Source organism: Aegilops tauschii, chromosome 1 (assembly GCF_002575655.3).
Source record: "Aegilops tauschii subsp. strangulata cultivar AL8/78 chromosome 1, Aet v6.0, whole genome shotgun sequence".
Taxonomy (NCBI): Eukaryota; Viridiplantae; Streptophyta; class Magnoliopsida; order Poales; family Poaceae; genus Aegilops; species Aegilops tauschii.
In genome coordinates, this window is record NC_053035.3 from 86,566,096 (window position 1) to 86,581,152 (window position 15,057).

Here is a 15,057-nt window from a genome sequence, read left to right on the forward strand (position 1 = left end):
AGGCCCTTGTAATCAGTGAGAGAAGCGGGTAATCCTGACCGGGATTGTTTCTTTCCCGGTTTGACGAAAGTATAGCATAAATCAACTGGAAACGACCGGGATTAGATAATACAGGGTGACAATTTCAAGGATTTTTAGTTTAGGGTTTGATTCAGACTTGGCTTATAAAATCAAGGTTCATTTCAGACTTTTCTCTATGGAAAAACCCCCTATTCTGACCGTTGGTGCGTGGCCTCCACTTACCAAAGTTGTTCTTCAACAAGAAAGAGAAAAAAAAAAACCCAGCCCAGTCGCCCACGAAGCAGAAAAACCAATCCACCGCCGCTGTCTTTTCCCTCTCTCACATCCCGTCGCTTCCGCCGCCGGCCGGTTACCGTTTCTTCGTCCGTCGCACGCACGCACGCACGCGCACACCTCCTCTCATCCCCGTCTCACGAGGAGCAGGGGATCGATGGATGTAAGGTTCGGCTTCCAATCCATCCAGGACGCCGGCCAGTCCACCGAGGGGAGAGTCCAAATTGTGCACGCGAAAGCCCTAGGCGCCGCGCATACCATCTTCGCCGCCTCGCCCAGCTCTTGCTCGCCTTAGCTCGCGGAGATGGAGCAGGACGCGCCGCCCGTGCCGCACCAGGCCCAGGACGACGGCGCCGTGGACGGCTGGGCGCGCGACGACACGGAGCCCTCCCCTACGGCGTCCCGGCGGAGTGCCCCGAGGCGTAGATCCTCCTCCTTGCCGCCGCCTCCGTGCAGCCGCTCGTCCGCACCCTCAACTACGACTGTGCGTGCTCTTCAACCCTTTGTCTCGAATCCATGGATTGTATTGTCATTTGTTTCTGATTTGAGCGTCCATGGGTGGTGGCAGCGGTGGGGAGGAGCCCTGGGACGACCTCGACGCCTGTTCCCGCGACCACAACCACTGCGTCCGCCCCGCAAGAAAGGTACTAAACCAACCACACATCCCCCCTCAGGAATCAGAAACAACCATACATGCTGCCATGAACAGCCCAAACATTACATTGCGTTGTTAGGACCAGCGAATTCACATGGTAGGAACGGTTAATAAGATGAGCAGCCGTGGATACAGGGAAGTGGCTACAGAATTTCAGAATCCAGACTGTTTGCTGCTAGCTCTACTCTGCTCCACCATTTGGTAACTGATGGCAATGCAGCAGCTGTGTGGTTCCCACTTTATGCGGCAGCTGTTCTTCTACCAATCTGTTGCTCGGTGATCAATTGTGTGTGGTTGGTTAATTTACTGGGTAAACTGCACAGCTCAGTAGCATGCAATGCGCTGGGATGACCGGACAAGTCACATGTTCCGTCAGCCATTCCCTGCCTGCCTATGGCTGTGTGTTCCAGCGATTTCCTTCTAAATTCCACTTGTTATGTGCAGCCGCATGGATTGGGGATATGTACTTCGGTTTGGGTTCATCAAAAGGGGCAATTGTTGAGCATTTGTATCAACTATCGAGGATCTCAAGTTCACATGGATCACACTATGATCAAGTGCATTCTGGTGCTGTGATGATTGTGACGGAAAATGTTAGCAGCAGAAGCAATCGCTACGTAAGTGATAGCCTGTATGACGTCTCTTTTGATCCTGCTTTGTTTATTTTTCAAATCATTAATATTTCCATTGCTTTTCTTCTTGCATAATTGCTCTAATCTCCAGCAATTTTCTGTTGTTGATAAAAATTGGTAGTATATGCAGCTGTGATCATGAAATTGTATTGGGCAGAATAGGGAAAAGGTCATTTGATTAATGGAATAGATGATGCCTTAACTCTGTTCAAGATAGGTCTCAGCTGTTCAAGATAGGTCTCAGCTGTGATCATGAAATTGTATTGGGCAGAATAGGGAAAAGGTCATTTCATTAATGGAATAGATGATGCCTAACTCTGTTCAAGATAGGTCTCAGCTGTGATAATGAAATTGTATTGAGCAAAACAAGGAAAATGTTATTTGTTTAATGGAATAGACTATGCCCTCGTGGCAGGTCTCAGCTCCAATATTAAAAATCAGTGCACCTGAATTGCGACACAATTTTTCTCATTTGGAACTGTGGTTATAAGGTGTTTAATCTGAAAGCTATGCGTTCATGAAATCATCAAGTATGGAAATGCTTGACCATTTCTGTAAATTACATAGTACAACATTATCAGTTTGTTTTTTGCATTATTTCCCAGTTCTCTTGCGGTACTATTCAACAACCTATCTTCCTGTCTACTAGATGAAAGAGGGTTTTTGTTTACTTAACATGGTTGCCTTATTAACAAAGTCATGGTTTCTGTCAGTTATTTTTTATACACTACCTAAGGAACAACTCATCTTCCTGCCTACCAGATATACTACTGCTTGATTGCGTAGCTCCCTGCTTAAGAAGCTCCACCGTTCTTCTATATGTAAAAAATTGAGTTCTAATTTTGTGGAAAGACACGCACAGTGCTGATGTTCTGAGGGCCGGTGTTCATTTCTAGTGGCAAATAATCTCAGATTTCTATGTGAACTATAATCCCATCTAGATAATCCCTCTCGATAAAGCTCCCTTCATTTGAACAGCACAATCTAGCATACAACGGTTCTGATTTGGATTATGGGTGTTTCTCCAAAAACTAAGATTATATGCCTGAGAACAAACAAATAACATTATAAACTTACCTCAAAGCCTATGGGATGACTGAAGCTTGATAAATAGTTTAATATGCACTGTGGTCTTGTAACAGTAGAAATAACCTTCGAGGGAAAGAGAACCATAAGTATAGGTCACTGCATAGTAGAAGGCCTGTAATCGTGTCGTTCGTATGCACTATAGTCTCTTTATAGAAGCCGACAAAAACAGGGACATCCTAAATTTGGTTTTCTGCTCTTTCTCGTCAGTTAAGAAAAGAAACATTAACTCTTGGATTATCAGTAAGGGAATATGCCTTATTAGAATACTCTTATGGTGGTTATTATTGCTCAACGTTGTGAGGAAAAAGAAGAATATCACGTTTTTGTCTTAGAAAAGGGTTGTGGCAATGTTTTCATAAGCGCACCCTGTTATAAGAAATGGAAGTATAGACAATTAGATCAGCTGCATATTTCCTTTGTTATTATATATGTAATCCAGAAGTGCAGGTTCGTGAACTGAAAAAATGGTGGCTCCATGCAGGATCTTGACCTCCATACGAAATCTGCAAGGGTATCAACAACAAAGGAAACTGGTGTAAGATTGAGTACTAAGACTTGAAGATGAGCTACCATCAAGATTATGTCTCGACAATCAAGTATAGTGTGAGCACTTATTTTTCTTTTATACATCAATTAAAATTATCAATTAACTACAAAGTTATCAACATATTTGTCTTAGATATTAAGAAAACTTAGTAATGTCATGTGCTGTATGGACTTAACTTTGTGTCATCTAGTTAATCAGAGCACAAAGAGTGAATATCAAGTTGTCTAACTTGAATTATCTGGAACTTTCACCATACCACCTGTACAGTATCCATTAAAATCTGAAATTGGCTCAGTAGTGGCCTTCCCTACTGATTTTCAGTTTAAAAAAAAAATCTCAAACTTAAGACTGCAATGCAATATGGGTGCATGTCATTTTTATGATGCCCGAGTAACTGAGAAAGAATTCATATATAGTTCTGTTGTGAGTAAACTAAGAAGGGTAAAGTTGCGAAGAAGAAACACAACGATCAACAGTAGTCATATCTTTATTGTTGAATTATAAACTAAAGTTGCCATGGTAGCAATATTTAGAAAAATCTGATTTTGTAGCAGGGCGCTAAGTTTGACTTAACCTGCAAAAAGTTAAATAAGATTCTAGCATATTCTGATGGCCAGCAGATATGAATGTTTCTAGAATAATTATATTTGATAAACTTACACACTTTACTGGCTTGATTGATCTAAAAAATTATTGTTATGCAACCAAATTATATTTCTAAAGTTGGTACTATATATAAATTTGAGAAGTGATATAAACAAAGCAGTACGTAAACATGCAAAAAATGTCAGAAGAACTTTAAGGTATCATATTAGTTTAATAATCACAGTTATGCAAGAGAATACAGAAATAAAGTGGACTATTGCTTGAATCTCGAAATAACGCATGATCCATATTAAGTTAATTACCAATACGGTGTCACTTACATAAAAGATCTTATATTAGTTTACAGAGGGAGTACTTAAGATAATATTCCTCCAAACCTGATGAAAGTTCTTTTACAGTTAAGATCTTTGTTAAAAGGAAATACAAATTCAGTATTTTTGCAATATAACTGGTGTTGGCTGTTCTGCAGGAATTTTTTTACTGAACTCACAGAAGTAGATTGCGTACCCCATCCAGCGTTCAACCCAATGGACATCGAGGGAACCACTTTGAGTAGGCAATTGTTTGTGTGGAGGAAAATGCATGGTACTAAAACTAACCTTCCTCTGGTCCAGATGAAATCAAGGCAACTGGGTTTCTATCTTCAAACATCAATTTGTTAGTTCTTCTTGGCTTCAGTGTGTCCCCTCATATTACTGTGTTTAAACTACAATGCAGTGTGCTAATTATTTTCTAAAAAATTTAGAGTGTATTAATTAAGTAAAACTTATTTGAAGTAGATGTAGCACGGCCTTTAGGATTTTGCACATTTACCACACCAATTTCGAGTAGTCGTACTTCTACATACATATCTGCTCACCAAATAGCTGCATGATTATTATGAACGTGGTAAACTCTAAAGCTATTTTCTTTAGTAGTCCTAAAAGAAACTGAACTATTTGCGTGGGGCCAGAGAAGCGTACTTTCAATACAAACTGCAATTGCTTGGGCAAGAGAAATCAACTCAATACTGCAATTTTCCATATGAAGTAGTAAGAGGAGGCGTACCATTGCAAACCAATGTAGGCTGAAGGCTAGCTGCATCTTTGGCGTGTGGTCAAACCCGGCAAGCTGCAACTATGTGGAGCATCCACACTACTGCCACCACATGCTTGCTAAAACGCTTAATCTGACTGTCCCTGTACATCAGCCAAATCTTCGGCGAGCATGTTTGATGGCAAGCTCGGGCAACTGTTGTTGTATTGAGTATCCTGATGATAACCGTCATGAAAATCACTATATGGATCGATGTGCCCATCATGTCTGGTAGTAGCCCACTTTGGAGAAGAATACACCAACCATTTTGGTAGTGGGCATCTCAACACTTCTATTTGGGCCTCATTCCCCTAATACGCTAGTAATTGTCTCCTTTCCCGTATTTCTATTAGTCTCACTCCCATACACTTCATGATCCGAGAGAGGGAATGCTAGCAGCCATGGTGTCAGTGTCCCCTCCGGCCGTTCATGCAACTTGAGAGGATGAAGTCTCTAGCGATGTCGCGCGAAAGGCATCGGCGCTAGTGAGTTTGCTACCATCCTAGCCGCGACGACAATGCGGCAGAGCATATAATGGAGGGCAGAGCAAGACGGTCGAGGGAGATGGCTCATCAGAAGAATCCACAACATGTGGACGACCAGTGTAGTAGAGAAGGGAAGCCTCAGGGGATGAGCCAAGTGAGGTAATCTTAGGTAATGAACGAGGCGGGAAAGCCGCATGTGATGATGAGCTTGATAAGAAGCCATTAGAGGTAGAAGAAATCTCAATCCCTAGGAAGTGGCAAAGAGGACCAAGATCAGACATAAGAAACCCACTATGATGAGCCTTCACAAAGGCAATGTACTTAAGAGTCATCGCAGTGATGATCGACATATAGAAGAAGAGTTTGACCATGAGTTGAAAGGTGGGTAAGAAGTGTAGGATCATGAGCACTCGCCGAAAACTAGCCACAATCACCACTGAGACAAAACTCCAACTAGGCACGAGGGGTTTGCTTATGGCCATAAAAGAGCCATCTCCGGTGGTGGCTATATGTAGACCTCATGCAACAGGGAGGAAGAGAAATGATATCCCACATGCCTATGCATGCAAGAGCAACAATCTTCTCTACAATCGCATGCTGTAATTCATGATGAACAAATTCGTCATAGTAAGAAGTCGTCTCGAGAAAAGCGACGCCAGAATAACCAATAACCATAGCGGTCAATAGGCAGAAGCGAGCGAGCTCGGAAGCCATAAGTAGGCTGAGCTTTAGGTGGTGCGTTGCCACCAGGAAAGGCCATAGTAGTCGAGGGAGATGGCTCATTAGAAGGATCACAACACGTGGACCACAAGTTTAGTGAAGATGATAAGGGGGACTCATCGGGGAAACCTCATGGATGAGCGAGGTGAGGTAGCCTCAGGTAATGAACGAGGTGGGGAAGCCGCAGGTGGCGACGTGTGGGATCTATAACAGTAGTACGGGAGGATAAGCTGGGATAGGTGGGCGAGGGCAATAAATGAGTGATAAGTGTATCAAGAAAATTGAGGGAAGAAATATCCTCAATGGGGGAGGCTGAAGGAGAGTATGGACGTGGATAGAAAGGAGGAGACTCAATCGAAAGTCACATCTCAAGAAATGCGCAATCGACGACTAACAAGATCCCAACACCGATAGCCCTTGTGCTCATCACTTTAAACTAAGAAGACACATTCAACAGATTGATCAAACAGTTTGGTGCGTGAAGAACATAGCAAACACAACCAAACAAATGAAGTTGACGCTCAACCAAATAGTTAGGAGAATGCTCAGAAAAATGCTCGAGAGGAATGTCACTCTGTAGAGTTGAGGAGGATGAATGTTGATGAGATAGGTGGCTATGATCATCAACGCGCTAGCTGCCTCACAAAGGTGACGATGCTTGCGCTCAACAACCCCATTCTAAGCATGAGCACCGGGACAAGAGAACCGAGCAAATGTGCTTTGCTCAACAAGGAATCTGCGCAGCAAATGAGAGAGATACACACAAGCTGTATCTGCATGAAAGACAGATAGTAGTGGAAAACTGGGTATGAACCAAGGCGGCAAACTTCTTATAGATAGATAAGACTTCACTACAAGAAGGCATAAAATATATCGACTTGTGTCGAGAGAAATAATTGTAAAGATAATATAGTGGCGATGGCCTCCTTTCGAGGCAAAGGGAGCTGGGTCCCAAACATCATAGTGAATAGGATTGAAAGGACGCTGAGGCAGTCTTGCTATGAAGATATGGTAACTGAACGTGTTTACCCAGCCAACAAACTTGACTGTCTAAAGTTACATTGCGAGAGACAAATCCTAGAAGACGACATCGTTCTAAGGATGAGAGACGAGAGCCACACATGTAACTGAGATGATGATGCCACAAAGAGTCGGTAGACAAGGTAAGAGAGTTGAAGAGATTGGTGGATGTGGTAGCGGAGGGAAGGCGACGCCCGGCAAGCTTCGGAGGCCGTGCGAATCACAGCGTCGAGGGCCAACACAAAGTAGAGCACTAGTGTGCTGATCCTAAATCAGAACAAGAGTCAATGTCAAGAATATTGGAGTAATAGAAATATTGTTTGTGTTAGGTTCAATGATATATTTGCTTGGATTCTAGGTCGGAGTTAAACTTGAGAATGGGCACTTGGATTTGTGATATTTTGACATGAGCTTGAAACTGGAGAACTTGAAGGTGTAGCATGATGAACCTGAGATGTATTTGATTTATATAGGTATAGTATGATTAGCATGAATGTGGTATTAATTGACTATTGGATGGTCTTGGATATTACTAGTTGGATTCTAGGTTGGAGATAACTTGAGCACTTGGATTTGTGATATTTTGACCAAAGCTTAGTAGCTTGTATGTGCCCCATATGGTATGAGCATGGAGATGATACAAACGGATCGTAGTTGGTAGACTTTGATGATTTTGCTAGCCCTCCCCAAGAATGTTACGAGTACAGGATCATGGGAGGATGATTTGGATTACTTAGAATGGATGACAATTTCAGTGGTATGAGTCTTGTTGGAGCAGCTGATCTTGCTTTTATTATGTGTTTGTGCTCCTTTAAACGCAGTAATAGGAGGAGGGTAGTACTTATCAAGTGATATTATGTTCGTGGATAAATAGATCTTTAATAACCTTAGAACAGTTCTAATTTATTTAGATGATTCTGATCTTGAAAAAAATTCTGGTGGATAAGTACCTTCTAATTTTTGGATCTATAGTAATCAGGTGCAAGCTTGCTTTATACTGGACTTAGCTAACCATGATAGTGAGCTTGATTGTATCATAGTCATGATTTGTACTAGATGCACACCTTTAGAGATTGAAACTTGAGAACTTTAGGGTCTAGTATGATCAATCAGAGATATATTTGATTTAAATGTGTAACATGATCAGCTTGGTTGTGAAAATTGATGGACTATTACATCATCTTGGATTGAATTAGTACGAAGAAAACAAAGATATTGGCGTAATAGAAATGTTGTTTGTGTTAGGTTCAATGATGCATCTGCTTGGATTCTAGTTCGGAGTTAAACTTGAGATTGGGCGCTTGGATTTGTGATATTTTCACATGAGCTTGAAACTAGAAAACTTTAGGGTGTAGCATGATCAACCTGAGATGTATTGAATTTATATTGGTATAGTATGATTACGATGAATGCGGTATTGGTGGACTATTGGATCATCTTGGATATTACTAGTTGGTTTCGAGGTTAAAGATAACTTAATTACTTGGATTTGTGATATTTTGACCTATGCTTAGTAGCTTGTATGTGTCCCATATGGATATGAGCATGGAGATGATACAAATGGATCGTAGTTGGTAAACTTTGATTTTGCTAGCCCTCCCCAAGAATGTTACGAGTACAAGATCATCATGGGAGGATGATTTGGATTAATTAGAATAGAGGACAATTTCAGTATTATGAGCCTTGTTGGAGCAGCTGATCTTGCTTTTATTACGTGTTTGTGCTCCTTTAGATGCAGTAGAAGGAGGAGGGCAGGAGTTATGAAGTGATATTATATTGGTAGATAAATAGATCTTTAATAACCTTGGAACAATTTGGTTTACTTAGATGATTGTGAGCTTGAAAAAATTCTGGTGGACAAATAACTTCTAATTTTTGGATCTATAGTCATCCAATGGAAGCTTGTTTCATATTGGACTTAGATAACCATGACAGTGGGCTTGGTTACATCATAGTTATTATTTGTACTAGATGCACACCTTTAGAGATTGAAACTAGAGAACTTTAGGGTGTAGTATGATCAATCAGAGATATATTTGATTTATATGAACATAATATGATCAGCATGATTGTGAAAATTGATGGAAGAAAACAAAGATATTGGAATAATAGAAATGTTGTTTGTGTTAGGTTCAATGATATATCTGCTTGGATTCTAGGTCGGAGTTAAACTTGAGATTGGGCACTTGGATTTGTGATATTTTGACATGAGCTTGAAACTGGAGAACTTTAGGGTGTAGCATGATCAACTTGAGATGTATTGGATTTATATAGGTATAGTATGATTAGCATGAATGCGGTATTGGTGGACTATTGAATGATCTTGGATATTACTAGTTGGATTCTAGGTTGGAGATAACTGGAGCACGTGGATTTGTGATAGTTTGACCTAAGCATAATAGCTTGTATGTGCCCCATATGGATATGAGCATGGAGATGATACAAACGAATTGTAGTTGGTAGACTTTGATGATTTTGCTAGCCCTCCCTAAGAATGTTACGAGTACGAGATCATCACGGGAGGATGATTTGGATTAATTAGAGTAGATGATAATTTCAGTGGTATGAGCCTTTTTGGAGCAGCTGATCTTGCTTTTAATATGTGTTTGTGCTCCTTTAGATGTAGTAGGAGGGTAGTAGTTATGACGTGATATTGTATTGGTAGATAAATACATCTTTAATAATCTTGGAACAATTTGGATTTACTTAGATGATTGTGATCTTGAAAACAAATCTAGTGGATAAATAACTTCTAATTTTTGGATCTATAGTAATCAAGTGGAGGCTGAGGTAGTTGCAGAGGAGCAATGAGAAAGCGCATCAGAAGTATTACTCGATTGCTTGAAGATCGACATTGCAACAATGGCTTGGCGCAAAGGCCGATGCGGCTGACAGGGTTTACACCCTCTCCCACACCTCCCGTGCATTGTTCATTTCCCGCCAATTCGGCTTGATGTCCTTACCTTGTTACGGGTTCCGTGCCACTGACTTGATCCGACATCACACGTTCTCCCGCCGTGCGTCCTTGGCCTTGGTGGTAGGTAACGTCGTGCTCTCGGGCTGTGTCTCGTGGGTTAGCCATTGCGTTGCCGACTGCCTGTGTGGCTATGGTGGCGCCCAGCAGGGAAACACGGGATGTTGTTGGATTGAGGCATCGCACATCGCACCCCGAAGCCAGGCAAAGGATGCCGGTCGGACTGACATGGAGCGTATTGCACATGAGGTATGGTGGAAGGGATGAAATTGTTATTGGGAGCGGAGTGTCATTGCCGTCATTCATTGTACTAGGAGCCAAGCGTTGAGGGGATGACGATTGGGGAAGGTGGGAAGATGGTTGGATCATAGTTATGATTACTACTAGATTCACAGCTTTAGAGATTGAAACTTGAAAACTTTAGGGTGTAGTATGATAAATCGGAGATATATTGGATTTATATGTGTAATATGATCTGGATGATTTTGAAAATTGATTGACTATTACATCATCTTGGCATGAAATAGTAGTAAGTAAATAAAGATATTGGAGTAATAGAAATGTTGTATGTGTTAGGTTCAATTAGGATTCTAGGTCGGAGTTAAACTTGAGAATGGACATTTGGATTTGTGATATTTTGACATGAGCTTGAAACTGGGGAACTTTAGGGTATAGCATGATGAACCTGAGATGTATTTGATTCATATAGGTATATAGTATGATTAGCATGAATGCGGTATTGGTGGACTATTGGATGGTCTTGGATATTTCTAGTTGGATTCTAGGTTGGAGATAACTTGAGCACTTGGATTTGTGATCTATTGACCAAAAGCTTAGTAGCTTGTATGTGCGCCATATGGATATGAGCATGGAGATGATACAAATGGATTGTAGTTGGTAGACTTTGATGATTTTGCTAGCCCTCCCAAAGAATGTTACGAGCAAAAGATCGTGGGAGGATGATTTGGATTACTTAGAATGGGTGACAATTTCAATGGTATGAGCCTTGTTGGAGCAGCTGATCTTGCTTTTATTATGTGTTTGTGCTCCTTTAGATGCAGTAATAGGAGGAGGGTAATGCTTATCAAGTGATATTATGTTCGTGGATAAATAGGTCTTTAATAACCTTGGAACAGTTTGGATTCAATTAAGTGTTTGTGATCGTGAAAAAAAATCTGGTCGATAAATAACTCCTAATTTTTGGATCTATAGCCATCTAGTAGAAGCTTGCTTTATACTGGACTTAGATAACCATGATAGTGGGCTTGGTTGGATCATAGTTGTGATTTGTACTAGATGCACACCTTTAGAGATTGAAACTGGAGAACTTTAGGGTCTAGTATGATCAATCGGAGATATATTGGATTAAAATTTGTAACATGATCAGCTTGATTGTGAAAATTGATGGACTATTACATCATCTTGGATTGAATTAGTTGGAAGAAAACAAAAATATTGGTGTAATAGAAATGTTGTTTGTGTTTAATTCAATGATACATCTGCTTGGATTCTAGTTCGGAGTTAAACTTGAGATTGGGCACTTGGATTTGTGATATTTAAATATGAGCTTGAAACTTGAGAACTTTAGGGTGTAGCATGATCATTCATTGTAGTTGGAGCCAAGTGTCGAGGGGATGACGATTGGGGAAGGTGGGAATATGGTTGGATCATAGTTATGATTACTACTAGATTCACACCTTTAGAAATTGAAAATGAAGAACTTTAGGGAGCAACCCGAAGCCAGGCAAAGGATGCCGGACGGACTGGCATGGAGCGGATTGCACATGAGGTATGGCAGAAGGGATGAAAACGTTGTTGGGAGCGGAGTGTCATTGACGTCATTCATTGTACTTGGAGCCAAGCGTTGAGGGGATGGCAGGAAGATGGTTGGATCATCGTTATGATTACTACCTTTAGAGATTGAAACTGGAGAACTTTAGGGTGTAGTATGATCAATCGGAGAAAATTTATATGAGTGTAATATATGGAGTAATAGAAATTTTGTTTGTGTTAGGTTCAATGATATATCTGCTTGGATTCTAGGTCGGAGTTAAACTTGAGAATGGGCACTTGGATTTGTGATATTTTGAGATGAGCTTGAAACTGAAGAACTTTAGGGTGTAGCATGATGAACCTGAGATGTAGGTTGGACTCTAGGTTGGAGATAACTTGAGCACTTGGATTTGTGATATTTTGACCTAAGCTTAGTAGCTTGTATGTGCCCCATATGGATATGAGCATGGAGATGATACGAACGGATTGTAGTTGGTAGACTTTGACGCTTTTGCTAGCCCTCCCCAAGAATTTTACGAGTACAAGATCATGGGAGGATGATTTGGATTAATTAGAATAGATGGCAATTTCAGTGGTATGAGCCTTGTTGGAGGAGTTGATCTTGCTTTTATTATGTGTTTGTGCTCCTTTTGATGCAGTAGTAGGAGGAGGGTAGTATTTATGAAGTGATAGTATATTGGTGGATAAACTGATCTTTAATAATCTTGAAACAATTTGGATTTATATAGGTGATTGTGATCTTGAAAAAAAATCTGTGGATAAATAACTTCTAATTTTTGGATCTATAGTCATCCAATGGAAGCTTGCTTTATACTGGACTTACATAAACATGATATGGGCTTGGTTGGATCCTCGTTATGATTTGTACTTGATGCACTCCTTCAGAGATTGAAACTGGAGAACTTTAAGGTGTAGTATGATCAATCGGAGATATATTGGATTTATATGAGTATAATATGATCAACAAGATTGTGAAAATTGATGGACTCTAACATCATCTTGGATTGAAATAGTAGCAAGAAAACAAAGATATTGGAGTAATTAGAAATGTTGTTTGCGCTAGGTTCAGTGATATATCTGCTTGGATTCTAGGTCGGAGTTAAACTTGAGATTGGGCATTTGGATTTGTGATATTTTCACACGAGCTTAAAACCAGAGAACTTTAGGGTGTAGCTTGAAGAACCTGAGATATATTGGATTTATATAGGTATAGTATGATTAGCATGAATGTGGTATTGGTAGGATGTTGGATCATCTTGGATATTACTAGTTCGATTATAGGTTGGAGATACTTGAGCACTTGGATTTGTGATATTTTGACCTAAATTTAGTAGCTTGTATGTGCCCCATATGGAGCATGAAGATGATACAAATGGATCATAGTTGGTAGACTTTGATGATTTTGCTAGCCCTCCCGAAGAATGTTACGCGTACAAGATCATCATGGGAGGATGATTTGGATTAATTAGAATAGATGACAATTTCAGTGGTATGAGCCGAGTGAATTGCAAAAAACATTGACATTGAAGGCTAGGGTTGCAGAAATCACAAGTCTCTAGTTTTGTGCCCAAAAACACTAATTCCCAGGCTAATTTTTTGCAGAAACCACAAGTCGCTCGGTTCGCTCGTTTTAAGTGGGATTATGACAGGTGGGGCCCGCTTTTGTCGATGTGGCATAACTGTTCATCTGTTTCACTCGTTAGACGCCGTGCGCGGGCCGACTCAAGCCGGAACCCTTTTGACTGGTCCCTCCCCGCCAGCTCTTCTCCATCTCTCCATCTCTTTCCCTCCCCCACACCTAGGGGTGGGCGTTCGGTTACACCGAACCGTTCGGTTCGGTGCTTCGGCCGCTGGGAATATTCGGTTCTAGGAAATCAAGCACCGATCGGTCAATGGTAATTAGGCTAACCGAGGCTTCGGTCCACCGTTAGAATCGGTTCGGTGTCGGTTTGGACCGAACACACCCAAGAAAGCCCATGGGCTGGGGCGCTGCAGCGCTGCCCAATGGGCTGGTCGGCTGGAAAAGGAGCTTCCTCTTTTTTCATTTTTTCTAGCGACAGAGACATGTTCAGGCTGGGAAAGAACAAGCAAACAACGGCGTGTTTCTTCAGAGTAGTTTTCTGTGCGTCGGACCCTGCTGCTGCATCGTTTGTCCCCATGGTCTCCTCTGTCGTTGAAGACATCTAGAATACAACGCAAATGTCAATTACCAACGATTCAGAGAGGAAAACTAATCAAAGCACGTGTAACCATTGAACTGAACAGTACGCTAATCAAATCACCATTGAACTGAACATGTACGCTGTACACATGTTGGGTGAGGAATTCCGCTGCTGGGTTACCGTGCTTGCAGTAGCCGACCGCCGTTGTTCTTCCACAGTTCCGCTACCAATTTTCGTCGGACGGCGCCGTCACCTATGGCTAGAGTTCAGAGCTGCGGATGGGGATGGGGAAGCTGATGCAATCCCTATTATATATAGGGATTTCGGCAGGAAACAGATCGAGCGAGACTTGCGGTCTTCGGAGAGGAAGGTATCATCCACGCCGAGATTTTTGGAGACGAGATTTGGGAGGCGGCAAGGACGCATCCCTTCCGCGCTTCGTTGATTTTGGAGGAGGCACAGGCGGGGGGCGGCGACCAGTTTCAGTGCGTTGAGGGGCTTCGGTTGCTCGGTTAGTTCGGTTGACAGAGGGCCACGACCGAAATCACCGAACAAAGTTCGGTTTTCCACCAATGATAACCGAGCATGGTACCGAGAATTTCGGTGTCGGTCAGTTCGGCTTCGGTGCAGGTTAATACGGTTCGGTTGATCGGTTCTCGGTTTATATGCCCACCCCTACCCACACCCTCTCCTCTCAGACATGGCGACGGCGAGTGGCGGCGGCGACTGCGGTGGGCCTGCCGGTGGCGGAGACGACAGGCCACTGGAGGCGGATCTCTGCGGTAGCTCAAACCCCGGCGCCCCTTCGGACAACAGCCCCAACACCAGCCCCCAGCACTCGCTGGAGTTCGCGGCGGCTAGATCTTGGGCCAGGCCGTGAAGGCGGATCCGACGGAAAGCCGGTGGGGCTTTTCATTCGGCGGCGTCTAGTAAGTTAACCTCATTTGTACAGATTCTAGGGTTAGGGTTAGGATTCGGCGGCTGGATCTTGGGATGTATGTATGT

The 15,057-nt window shown here is 42.1% G+C and overlaps 1 protein-coding gene across 5 annotated transcripts in view; it reads left to right on the top strand.

Annotated features, from left to right (window-relative positions):
• Positions 1-282: 282 nt before the first annotated feature.
• Positions 283-15,057, top strand: part of LOC109732028 (uncharacterized) — a 37,737-nt gene continuing 22,962 nt past the window's right edge. For 2 of the 5 annotated variants that reach the window (XM_073508857.1, XM_040399178.3), the window contains exons 1-5: positions 327-778; positions 863-938; positions 1,394-1,566; positions 3,152-3,266; positions 4,293-4,408. In XM_073508857.1, coding sequence (XP_073364958.1) covers positions 3,232-3,266; positions 4,293-4,408 — 151 coding nt within the window. In that variant the 5' untranslated portion in view covers positions 327-778; positions 863-938; positions 1,394-1,566; positions 3,152-3,231. Of the gene's footprint in view, positions 779-862; positions 939-1,393; positions 1,567-3,151; positions 3,274-4,292; positions 4,481-15,057 lie in introns of those variants that run through there. The other 3 variants (XM_073508866.1, XM_020291219.4, XM_073508870.1) reach the window with 3 other exon arrangements.